A 13,416-nucleotide genomic window follows, 5' to 3' on the forward strand; every position below is an offset into this window, starting at 1 on the left:
GCAGCCCACAGGTACCTCCCAGCACCAGCTGCACCTTGTTTCTGAAACATCCAAGATCCTTGCTTGGGTCCTTCCTCGGAGAGACCAGGAGGCATCAGGCCTCCCGGGTGTCCCCCCCCCCCCACCCCACTTAGTCATCTGTAGTAACCACCCAGACTGCTCTATGTCATTCTCTACCCCGCTGGCTTCATGGAGCTCCGGAAGCTTGGAGTATGAAAATCCCCAGTGCTGTTTCCCCTTCCTTCCTATCACAGATTTCGTTGAGGAATTTGAACTATTCCCTTGACACACACTTACAAAGAAACATATCCAAACCCGGAATTTACTTCCCGGTTTTGAAATCCAAGTTCACTTTATTTATCATGCCTCGTCTATGTTTTTCTACCTGCCTATTGAACACCAGTTATGGGAGCTATTGTCATCTCTCCTTCAACAGGAGGAAGCCAATGAATAGAACAGATTCTTCCAAGGCCCAAGGCTAGGGGTATGGCAATAATAGTAGTAAAGACATTAATAAGTTCTACTCGAGATTTCCTCCTTGACAATGGGAAGAACTGGAAGAAAAAAACCAAAGGGAACCCATTTTCACTTCAGGACTCAACGTTATATAATGCCCTGCCGTACGCCAACTAGAAACACGTTATGTCCACCACAGGACATTTGAACACCCGGCTTTACAACACAGATGCTGCCTCAGCTCCCCCTGCAGCCCCTTCCGGCCAGGTGGCTTGCTGACCCCATACCCCAACACCCCCCCCCAAGATCAGTCTCAAGGTGTGAAGAGGTGTGGAAGATACTTGTTATTTTCTCCCCACATTTTGCACCCCATCAGATCCTTTCCCTTGCTTCCTGCTTTCCTTCCCCCGGCCTGTGTCTGTCCTTTTTTTTCCTCTAGGGAAATAAGCCTCAACTCAAAAGGATTTCAGGGGAAAAGAGCTAATGACTCAAAATAAAAAATAAAATAGGAAATACTTCCTAAAATACTGTCCCCGCCACATATATTTAAGTGCTAGCTTAATGCCAGGTTCCTTTTCCCTCCTGGTCTGTTTCCAGACTCAGAAACACTCCAGAAGCCCAGTCTAGAGCGCTATCTGCAAAGCGCCAGGACATTATTCTCATCTGTATTCCCAACACGCGTATCCGCCAGAAGTGGTTTGTGCCTATGGAGTTACATATACATTCCAGGGGCACACACGCACACAGGACGTTTAAAGATTTTGATTAAATTTGTTTACGTTTTAATTCCTTTTTCTCTGTAGTGATTAGAAGGGGAATGCTTGAAATCCAGGACACATGCTGCCCTGATCTGGGCACCTTCCTCACTTCCGGGGATAAGGCTTCTCCCGCAGCTCCTGAAACACCAGTTGCCCGCCTGCCTCTTCCCAGTGAAGAGCTGGGATCATTTGCTCATTTCTTCCTAAGCAAATTCCTACGCAATCACTCCCTACAGGATCCCAAGAACCAGTCACCCACCCTTGGAAGAAATGCTTCTATTTTCTGTAGTTCGCACCACCCTTTTCTTTTCTTTCAATTCCAGAAGAGTTAATAGACGATGTTCTGTTCCTTTCAGAGGTGCGACACAGTGACTCCACACTTCCACGTCTTACTCGGTGCTCACCCCAGGACGTGGCCTCTCCATCCCCTCCACGGACAACACCCTCTTCGGACCGACTTTTCACCCAGCCACCACGGTCTCATTCCAATTATCGAAGACACGCTGCGCTGATCTAATATGCCGATCCGTGTAGCTTCTGCCTTTCCCCCACGACTCTAGAAAATCAGAGGAAGCTTTTGTCCCTGTTTCTGTTCTGCTGCATCTGTTATAAGACTTCCACTCTTTGGGGCACCTGGGTGGCTCAGTGAGTTAAAGCTGCTGCCTTCAGCTCAGGTCATGATCCTGGGGTCCTGGGATCGAGCACCACATTGTGCTCTCTGTTCAGCGGGGAGCCTGCTTCCCCCATCTCCCTCTGCCTGCCTCTCTGCCTACTCGTGATCTCTGTCTGTCAAATAAATAAATAAAATCTTTAAAAAAAAAGACCTCCTCTCTTCCACATAAATTAAAAATGGTAACTTGCAAAAAGCAACAAGGGAACCAAGCCGAGCACTTGCCTTGAGCTCACTGGCATCAGCCAGCTTGGCTCTGAGCTCCGTGTTCGCTTCTCGACACACACTCAGCTCCTTCTGCAGCCTCTCCACCTTCTTCTGCAACTTTCTTAGAGTGAGATTGGCCTCGTCCCTCTCCACGGCCAAGGCCGAGCGCACCTGCTTCTCCTCCTCCAGCTGGGCCACCTTCTGCCGCAGAAGGCTCAGATGTAGTTCTTTGCTCTCCAGCCTTTCTCTCTGAGTCCTGAGCTGATTTGGTACAAACAAGGATTTTAAAAAAATAATAATAATCATCATTGGACAATCAGTAAATAAAAATGAGTCACTGGGACCATGTTGTTCTTTATATACACTACAATAAGACTCATCTGTAAACCGCCCAAAAAGGTTATTGGATTCCTTTCCTTGATTGCTTTTTTTATTCCTATTTTTCCAAGAATTAATTTTGTAGCTGTAAGGATGAGACAAAGGAGACACAGAAGACACAGAGGGCAGCAGGCTTTCAACATCGGATTCCCTCCAACATATGTGCAGCATAATAGGCACATAAAATTACTTTTAAATTAATAAAACGGGCTTATCAAGACCAGAATATGGTAGAGAGACAAAATGCTCTCCACCACCCCAAGCCAACAATACTTACACTGGCCTTTTCTAAAAGAAGCCAGAGTGCAGGTTAGTGCCCCAAACCTAGACTGAGTAATTTCAATCCTATAGAACTAGACTGAGTGACATCAAACATGAGAGTTGGTATATTTTTAAAGTAAGCTATACAAGGGAGAGTTTAAAGAAAGCTTGGTTTATATGTTTAAAATCTTTGAAATAGAAGGCACTTAAGGGGTGCCTGGGTGACTCAGTGGGTTAAAGCCTCTGCCTTCGGCTCAGGTCGTGGTCCCGGGGTCCTGAGATTGAGCCCCGCATCGGGCTCTCTGCTCCATGGGGAGCCTGCTTCCTCCTCTCTCTCTGCCTGCCTCTCCGCCTACTTGTGATCTCTGTCTGTCAAACAAATAAATAAAATATTTTTTAAAAAAAGAAGGGACTTAAGAATGTTTTTAGTTCATTGGCATCTTTATCATATACCTTGCCTATACCATCCACAAACCAAGCAGAGAACAAGTTCTTCAGACAGCACTTATCACTCACAGTCAAACTTGATAAAGGAAATTACAGTGGTTTTTAGAAAAAGATTATGGACCCTAAAGGGGGAAAACGTTCCTCCTAGGCGTCAAATGTCACATTTAGTGAGTAGAAGATTAAGTACGGGAAACTCTTTCCTCTGCTGCGTGCACTGGACATTAGAATCGTTAGAATTCTAGAATGTTAGAGCTGAAGAGTGTCGCATTTTCCCTAATTATATACTCCACACTCATGAAGTGTTCGGAGACGTGAAGGGCAGATGAAAACGCAGGCTTGTACATCTTGTCTAACTTGTCTGGCAGCATGGTCCAGACCGGAGCCATCCTTAACGAGGCCCTTTTCATGTTCTCTAACCAAATTTCCTTCTCGGAGCTTCTTCATGTCAAATCCACTCTACGGCAAAATTACACTGGTAAGGTCTGTAGACTGGTAATTTTAATGATTATACAATACTTAATAATGTTAATTTTAATGATTATACAATGCTTTAAGAAGGAATGGTGTTGAAGAAATCAATTTTCTAGGAGAACTCAAAGAACAGTAGCTCGATTCAATGTCTCCAATGATAATAGGGTTACTGCTTTTTTAAAATAAAACACTCCTAAACATCTAGGAAATGGAGAAAGGTCAAATGTGAATCGGCACAGTCTATAAGCCAAGAGTTTAAACATGTATTTTATTAAAAATGAACAATCTTATGAGGAAGATATCATACCTGCCTTAAATATGTGGAAACAGGGAGAGCTATGTAATTTGTCTACGGTCACATAGCTTGGTGGAACCAAACTGGGATTCAAGATGTGACTCATTACACAGCCTGTATGCTATAATTCCATCATAGAAATTTCTCCTAAGAACTATTACAAGAACACATCTGTGTTTTGCTCTCTTTCGCCAATGCCAATAATTATATAGGAATTAGATTTTTACCCTTTCATCCACTCATTCATTTATTTCCTCTAAACTTTTTCTAACTCTTCTTTTGAACGAGTGAAAAATTAGCTTTTCTCCTCACTTTACTATCCAATGCAAGAGGATTTATCCAGTGGGAGACTGTCACATGTTCCCCAGCCCTCATCATCTCTTTTAAGAATATAAACAGTTTCTTAGCAAGGCAAGTGGCTACCCAGAGTAAAGATTACAGTTTCCATCTTTCCTTGCAGCTAGTTTCAGCCTTCAGAACCATGTGATATAAATACAAGTTCACACAGAAAATTCTAGAAGCCTCCATCAAAAGACTGCTCACACATGCTCTATTGAATCCCTCTTCGTCATCCCTTTCTGCTCTAAACTTCTGTCTGGAACACAGACATGATGATTCTAGGTACCATCATGAACCTTCAGGATGTGGACCACTCCAGGAATGAGAGATTAATGGACTGAAATCAGCTGGGCTCCTTGAAAACTTTACGGAGCAGACCTGCCACACTTACCCTGAGCCGCCTACCTCCAGAAATTTATGTGAGGTGGGGGACCACTTCGTGTCATTTAAGCCACTTTTATTTGGGATCCCTATTACTCATGGTCACACACCACCTTAGCTGATATACTTACCATCCCTCAGATTGAAACAGAGACTCAAATTCTAAATATGTATTTGTATGTTTCCTCACTACAGTCACAAATAGGAAGAAGTACATTATTTTTCAATATTTAAGTCTCTCCGGAATTCCTTCTCTCAGCACCAGCAAGTTTCAATATGCCCTACCTTTCTCTGTAAATTGTGGGCAATAGTCTTGTTTTCAATGACTGCGTTGCTCTCGAGACGGACCAGCTGCTCCGTGCGAGCTAAAACTACATCCAGACGCATGTCAAAGCCAAGTTCAGCAGCCATCTGGTCCAGTTTCATTTTTTCTGAGAGTTGATCCAGAAATTTAAGATACTAAACCCAAGAACAAAAATTAAATTGAGACACAAAAACAAAGTTAACAAGTGATCTCACAGTACCCCAAGCTTATAGACAGGTCCCATTAAACCTAGTCTGTAGCCCAGCCTGGGACCCCAGTGCCTGGGAATGAATCTCTGTACCATCAGGCCAGTTCCATGTCCTGCTTCATGTCCAAATTCACTTGACTCTCCTGGTCAGTGATCTTGATGTCCAACCTAACAGTAGACACTCTTCTTCACCCCACCACATGACAAATCTGCCACCATCCTGACTACATCCACATATCTCTGTTTTGGCTACTTGTTGCTACCACGATGCCCCTTCTAGGTTAATCCAGCTCCTGGCTACTCACGTTCCATGGCAATTTTTCCCACCTAAGTGGGCCCTGCCCTCAAATGTTAAAAAAAAAAAAAAATGACAACAGTTACCACTCTGATCACTCCATAATCAAAGCTCTCCATACAAATATACTTGGACAATGCTTTTGCTTCCATATTTAAAATCCTACACACACACACACCCAAAAAAAAAAAAAAGTCTTTAAAAGGTTTTTTTTTTTTTTAATTTCTTTTCAGCGTAACAGTATTCATTGTTTTTGCACCATATCCAGTGATCCATGCAATCCATGCCCTCTCTAGTACCCACCACCTGGTTCCCCAACTTCCCACCCCCCCACCCCTTCAAAACCCTCAGATTGTTTTTCAGAGTCCATAGACTCTCATGGTTCACCTCCCCTTCCAATTTCCCTCAACTCCCTTCTCCTCTCCATCTCCCCTTGTCCTCCATGCTATTTGTTATGCTCCACAAATCAGTGAAACCATATGATAATTGACTCTCTCTACTTGACTTATTTCACTCAGCATAATCTCTTCCAGTCCCATCCATGTTGATACAAAAGTTGGGTATTCGTCCTTTCTGATGGAGGCATAATACCCCATAGTGTATATGGACCACATCTTCCTTATCCATTCGTCCATTGAAGGGCATCTTGGTTCTTTCCAGTTTGGCGACTGTGGCCATTGCTGCTATAAACATTGGGGTACAGATGGCCCTTCTTTTCTCTACATCTGTAGCTTTGGGGTAAATATCCGGGAGTGCAATTGCAGGGTCATAGGGTAGCTCTATTTTTAATTTCTTGAGGAATCTCCACACAGTTTTCCAAAGTGGCTGCACCAACTTGCATTCCCACCAACAGTGGAAGCGGGTTCCCCTTTCTCCACATCCTCTCCAACACATATTGTTTCCTGTCTTGCTAACTTTGGCCATTCTAACTGGTGTAATGTGGTATCTCAATGTGGTTTTAATTTGAATCTCCCTGATGGCTAGTGATGATGAACATTTTTTTCATGTGTCTGATAGCCATTTGTATGTCTTCATTGGAGAAGTGTCTGTTCCTATCTTCTGCCCATTTTTTGATATGATTGTCTGTTTTGTGTGTGTTGAGTTTGAGGAGTTCTTTATAGATCCTGGATATCAACCTTTTGTCTGTACTGTCATTTGCAAATATCTTCTCCCATTCCGTGGGTTGCCTCTTTGTTTTCTTGACCGTTTCCTTTGCTGTGCAGAAGCTTTTGACCTTGATGAAGTCCCAAAAGTTCATCTTAGCTTTTGTTTCCTTTGTCTTTGGAGACATATCTTGAAAGAAGTTGCTGTGGTTGATATTGAAGAGATGACTGCCTATGTTCTCCTCTAGGATTCTGATGGATTCCTGTCTCACATTGAGGTCTTTTATCCATTTTGAGTTTATCTTTGTGTACGGTGTAAGAGAATGGTCGAGTTTCATTCTTCTACATATAGCTGTCCAGTTTTCCCAGCACCATTTATTGAAGAGGCTGTCTTTTTTCCACTGTATATTTTTTCCTATTTTGTTGAAGATTATTTGACCATAGAGTTGAGGGTCCATATCTGGGCTCTCTACTCGGTTCCACTGGTCTATGTGTCTGTTTTTATGCCAGTACCATGCTGTCTTGGTGATCACAGCTTTGTAGTAAAGCTTGAAATCAGGTAACATGATGCCCCCTGTTTTATTTTTGTTTTTCAACATTTCCTTAGCGATTCGGGGTCTCTTCTGATTCCACACAAATTTTTGGATATTTGCTCCAGCTCTTTGAAAAATACCAGTGGAATTTTTATTGGAATGGCATTAAAAGTATAGACTGCTCTAGGCAGTATAGACATTTAAACAATGTTTATTCTTCCAATCCAAGAGCATGGAATGGTCTTCCATCTTTTTGTGTCTTCTTCAATTTCTTTCATGAATGTTCTGTAGTTCCTCAAGTAGGACCAGATGGACCTCATAGATATATACAGAACATTCCACCCTAAAACAACAGAATACTCATTCTTCTCAAGTGCACATGGAACCTTCCCAAGAATAAACCACATACTGGGTCACAAATCAGGACTCAACCGATACCAAAAGACTGAGATTATTCCCTGCATATTCTCAGATCACAATGCTTTGAAACTAGAGCTCAATCATAAGGAAAAGTTTGGAAGGAACTCAAACACCTGGAAGCTAAAGTCCACCTTGCTTAAGAATGCTTGGATCAACCACGAGATCAAAGAAGAACTTAAACAATTCATGGAAACCAATGAGAATGAAGATACTTCGATCCAAAATCTATGGGATACAGCAAAGGTGGTCCTAAGGGGGAAATACATATCCATCCAAGCCTCCCTCAAAAAAATTGAAAAATTCAGAATACACCAGCTGTCTCTACACCTTAAAGAACTGGAGAATCAACAACAAATCTAACCAACTCCACAAATAAGAAGGGAAATAATCAAGATTAGAGCTGAGATCAATGAGGTAGAAACCAGAGATACAGTAGAACGTATCAATGAAACTAGAAGATGGTTTTTTGAAAGAATCAATAAGATCGATAAACCATTGGCCACACTAATCCAAAAGAAAAGAGAGAAAGCCCAAATTAATAAAATTATGAATGAAAAGGAAGAGATCACAACTAACACCAAGGAAGTAGGAACAATCATCAGAAGTTATTATCAACAGTTATATGCCAATAAGCTAAGCAACCTAGATGAAAAGGATGCATTCCTGGAAAACTGAACCAGGAAGAAACTGACAACCCGAATAGACCAATATCTAGTAACGAGACTGAAGCAGTGATCAAAAAGCTTCCAAAAAACAAGAGTCCAGGACCTGATGGATTCCCTGGGGAATGCTACCAAACTTTCAAAGAAGAAATAACACCTATTCTCCTGAAGCTGTTTCAAAAAAATTGAAACAGAAGGAAAACTTCCAGACTCTTTCTATAAAGCCAGCATTACCCTGATCCCCAAACCAGGCAAAGACCCTACCAAAAAGGAGAATTTCAGACCAATATCACTGATGAATATGGATGCTAAGATTCTCAACAAGATCCTAGAAAACAGGATCCAACAGCACATTAAAAAGATTATCCACCATGACCAGGTGGGATTCATCCCTGGGCTACAAGGATGGTTCAACATTCACAAATCAATCAATGTGATAGAACAAATCAATAAGAGAAGAGAGAAGAACCACATGGTCCTCTCAATTGATGCAGAAAAAGCATTTGACAAAATCCAGCATCCATTCCTGATTAAAACACTTCAAAGTATAGGGATAGAAGGAACATTCCTGAACTTCATAAAATCTATCTATGAAAGACCCTCAGCAAATATCATTCTCAATGGGAAAAAGCTTGCAGCCTTTCCGTTGAGATCAGGAACACGACAAGAATGCCCACTCACACCACTCTTGTTCAACATAGTAATCGAAGTCCTAGCAACAGCAATCAGACAACAAAGAGAAATAAAAGGTATCCAAATTGGCAATGAAGAAGTCAAACTCTCTCTTCGCAGATGACATGATTCTTTATATGGAAAACCCAAAAGACTCCACCCCCAAACTACTAGAACTCATACAGCAATTCAGCAACGTGGCAGGATACAAAGTCAATGTACAGAAATCAGTGGCTTTCTTATACACTAACAATGAAAATACAGAAAGGGAAATTAGAGAATATATTCCATTTACTATAGCACCAAGAACCATAAGATACCTGGGAATAAACCTAACCAAAGAGGTAAAGGAACTGTACTCAAGAGTTTTTAATGTTTTGTACTTTAAGGAATAATAGGGTATAATAGAGCTGTATTTAGGAAGTCAAGGTTCGTATTTGAATGGGTTAGTGTCACAAAACTGTTCTAGGATCTTCTGCCACTTGATTTCCTTTTTCTTTCTTCCAATTTTTTATTTAAATTCTTGTTAGTTAACATATAGTGTAAAATTGGTTTCAGGAGTAGAATTTATATTCTACATTTAGATTCGACACTTACATACAACACCCAGTGCTCATCACAACAAGTGCCCTCCCTAATACCCATCACCCATCTAACCCATCCCCCAGTCACCTCTCCTCCAGGAAACCTCAGTTTGTTCTCTATAATTAAGAGTCTGTTCTATGGTTTGTCTCTCTTTTCTCCCCCTTATGTTCATCTATTTTATTTCTTAAATTCCACATGTGAGTGAAATCAATTCGTATTTGTCTTTCTCCAACTGACTTATTTCGCTTAGCATAGTACACTCTAGCTCCATCCATGTCATTGCAAATGGCAAGATTTCACTCTTTTTATGGCTGAGTAATATTGTTACACAGACGCGCGTGCGTGCACACACACATACACACACACACACCACATTATCTTTATCCATTCATCAGTCAATGGACATTTGGGCTCTTCCCATAATTTTTGTTCCATATTGTTGATAATGTTGCTATAAACATAGGGATGCAAGTATCCATTTGAATCTGTATTTTTTTAAATTTTACTTTATTTTTTTCAGTGTTCCAAGAGTCATTGTTTATGCACCACACCCAGTACTGCACGCCATACATGCCCTCCTTAATACCCACCACCAGGCTCACCCATCCCCCCACCCCCTCCCCTCCAAAACAAACATGGAGGACATTGGGAGAAGGAAAGGAAAAGTGAATTGGGGTAAATCAGAAAGGGAGACAAACCATGAATCAGTATTTTGTGTACCCTCCATTTGATTTCTGTGGTTTCCAGCCATCCCAGCCAGAGTAATGCTTCCAAAGTGTTTGCTGAATGAGTGAACCAATCAATGAGTTTTCTGTATCATCACTTCATGATTTGGATTCTCTCTTTGAAACTTGCTTCTCATTGCAATAAGTCCTCATCTATCTAGCATCTCTGAGGCAATTATATGTTTAAATAAGTATAATTTCCTGAGGACTGAAGCATGCCAACATGAAGCCCAGAACTATCTACACTTTGAGTCATCAAGATGAAATTGTGAGTATTTTCAAATTTTGCTGAATGGCATTATCTAAAATTTTATCTCTTCTTTGGGAGGCACAGTCATGGCAAAATACTGCTTATCGGCTATGTTACGAGACCATGGGTTACCTTGTTGTGCTATAAGATCACATCATCAATTTGTCACTTTTTAATGTGTCAGCTCTCCCCTTGGAATTACTTTTTTTTGAGAGAGAGAGAGAGAGAAAGTGCGTGTGTGTGTGTGTGTGTGCATGCGCACAAGTTGGGGAGAAGGGGCAGAAGGAGAGAGAGAAACCTAAGCAGACTCCATGCCCAGTGTACAGCCCCACACAGGTCTCCAACTCACGACCCTGAGATCATGACCTAAGCTGAAATCAAGAGTGGGATGCTTAACAGACTGAGGTACCAGGTGCCCCGGAATTACTCATTTCTAATGTGCATGAATGAAAAGAAAATAACTGCTATTATTTGTTTTGTAAGTAAAATAGAATCAGTACCTTTCGTGCAGAGGCATAAAGCCTCTCTTGCTATGTCTACATGTGACCCATCCACTTAGCATGCAAGGATCTCTACCAGGAAAAAAGGTTGAAGACCAAGCCAACACCACATAGAACAACTGACCATTTCAAGGATCTTGGCTACGCCTCAAAAAGTGAGGGTTGCGAGAAGGACTTACTGTACAGCTTGTTTCTTTGAGTCACAGATTAGCCTAGATACCTTCTATGTGGCATGAGCATCAATTACCTACATCTAAATCTCAGCTCTGTACAACTTAGCTTTTCTGGTTTATACTCCCAACCCCTCACTAGGAGGTGCGTGTTGTGGGTGGTTATCTGCGCAACAGTCAGCAGGATGGAATCTGTTTACATAATTCGCTTTCATAACTGAGAGTTTTTCTGGCTCTTCAGTCTCAATGAAAATTAATGAGTCACTACAATGATTTTTAAAAAGGGGGGGAAGAGACACCAATCTACCTAAAATTTTTGCCTTTTATTATGCTTCTTCATAATTTAAATACTATTTATTTAACTCTTCCCTAAGTGCTGGAGAAACCCGGAAAAAAGAAAAAAAGAATATTCCCCTGGCCTCAAGAAGTTGGAGCTGACTGGAAAAGATGACTTAAAACTGAAGATGGGGTGGGAAGGTGCCCAGGTGGCTCAGTCAGTTAAGCGTCCAACTCTTGGTTTCAGCTCAGGTGGTGGTGATCTCAGGGTCGTGAACTTAAGTCCCACGATGGGTTCCACGCTGGGCTCCACGCTAACTCTCTCTCCCTCTCCCTCTACACATGCTCGCTTTCAAATAAATAAATAAACAAATCTGGAAAAAAAAAACCCACCTGAAGGCAACTGAGTCACTAAGTGCTGGGACAGACACGGGCATGTGTTACACGACAGAGAACTAAGTCTCTAAGGGACTCCCAGAGGAAGTGATACTGGAGCCAATTCTTCAAGGGACAGCTACTACCTGATGAAGAAGATAAGAACATTCTCCCAAACAGAACGGCAGTGTGCAATACGGGATGCCAAGGGGACCCTCTTTTTTTTTTTTTTTTTTTTTTAACAAATTTGAATTTGGATATCTTTGGACTCAATCCTCACACACCCTTGAAGGGCCTTGTTGGTCCCTGAAGGCCTTGAATTGGCCATTGTCTTCTGGAAAGATGGCAGGTGATGGGAAGCCTGGCCGGGGTGGGGGTGGGGACCTGGTCACATCACAGAACGCTTAGCCAAGGCGAGAAGGAATCTGTAGCTGAGCCTGAGGGCCATAGAGAGCCCCTGGCCAGTTTGAAGATGGAGAGAGGCAAGATTAGGCATACATTTATTAAGACATTGCTGCCGGGGACGTCACAACCGTGAGAAGGTTGTTTCTGGAATCCATGCAAATGATCATAGTGCTCCGAGCTAAAGCACTGCCGCCAAATACAGAGTTGGGGGAGGGGGGTGGTATTTGAGATACATTAAGGAGATGGAATCTGTAGTGTTTAGGACTTGCTTAAAAAGAGGGAAGCATTAAGGATGACTCTAGGGCTTTTGGCTCAGGCGCCTCGAGGCAGATGACCTCACCGTCCCTGAGGCAGGAGGGGGAAAATCTGTAGAGAGGTGATCATTTCCATTTGGAATAGATTTAGTGCCAGGTGTACGTGGGACATCTATGTGGATGGTCGGACAGTCAGACTTCTTCCAATGGAACATATTCTGTTCAGGTGCAACACGTCCTCTCAAATTCAAAATTCAACCGACACACCTTTTTCAGACACCCTTCACCCCTCCCAACATCTTCAATCTACCCCTTCATACATAAAACCACTATTTGGTCCAAATATTTATTAGCTTCTATTCTACACTGTTCTGAGACTCCTTCAGCTGAGCTCTCTGCCTTTGGCCTCCAGACCCTCAGAGCCAGTCTGCTTTCAGAGACTCAAATCCCTTTCTTTCTTTTACTTTCTTCTATTCAAAAACCTACGGTGTCCCATTACGTATAGGATAAAGCTTTGGGAAATGAACCTTGTCTATCCCAATTATTCCTACATGGTTCTAGAGCCTCCTCATGCCTCTGGCCTCACCACGCACCATGTTCAGTCTCCCCATGCCTCACTGGTCTCGAGCAGTCTGGCAAACCTCTGTTCCTTCTCCCTCCTGCTGTTCCCTGCACCGAGTCCCTTCGCCACTTCTTCTGCCTGACAAATCCTTACTCATTCTCCAAAGCCTCTCACGAGTGCCACTTCCTGTGTGAAGAGGGCTCCTTTCCTCACACACAGAAATAGGGACTTGGCCCAAGTTCCTGTTGAATTTCACCCCTATCTCGGTTAATTCATGATTGTGCCCTCACTGACCTGGGCCATCCACTTAGACTAGGACTTCCCACAGACCCTTATGCGTCTTGGCCTAGCCAACCTCAGTGCAGGCACGATGCTTCCTCAGCTAGTTTAAGTACAGAAACATGAGAATGAATGAGTTTCCAAGGTACAGATCTCGTAACCGAAGAGTGTCTTT

The 13,416-nt window shown here is 42.4% G+C and overlaps 1 protein-coding gene across 2 annotated transcripts in view; it reads right to left on the reverse strand.

Annotated features, from left to right (window-relative positions):
- CCDC170 (coiled-coil domain containing 170) overlaps positions 1-13,416 on the reverse strand; it is a 93,496-nt gene that overhangs the window by 14,522 nt on the left and 65,558 nt on the right. For both annotated transcript variants that reach the window (XM_045080176.1, XM_045080177.1), the window contains exons 9-10: positions 4,949-5,122; positions 2,110-2,352 (exon numbers count right to left, since the gene is read on the reverse strand). In XM_045080176.1, coding sequence (XP_044936111.1) covers positions 2,110-2,352; positions 4,949-5,122 — 417 coding nt within the window. The remainder of the gene's footprint in view (positions 1-2,109; positions 2,353-4,948; positions 5,123-13,416) is intronic.

This window comes from Mustela putorius, unplaced genomic scaffold (assembly GCF_011764305.1).
Source record: "Mustela putorius furo isolate JIRA1106 unplaced genomic scaffold, ASM1176430v1.1 tig00000450_pilon_pilon_pilon, whole genome shotgun sequence".
Taxonomy (NCBI): domain Eukaryota; kingdom Metazoa; phylum Chordata; class Mammalia; order Carnivora; family Mustelidae; genus Mustela; species Mustela putorius.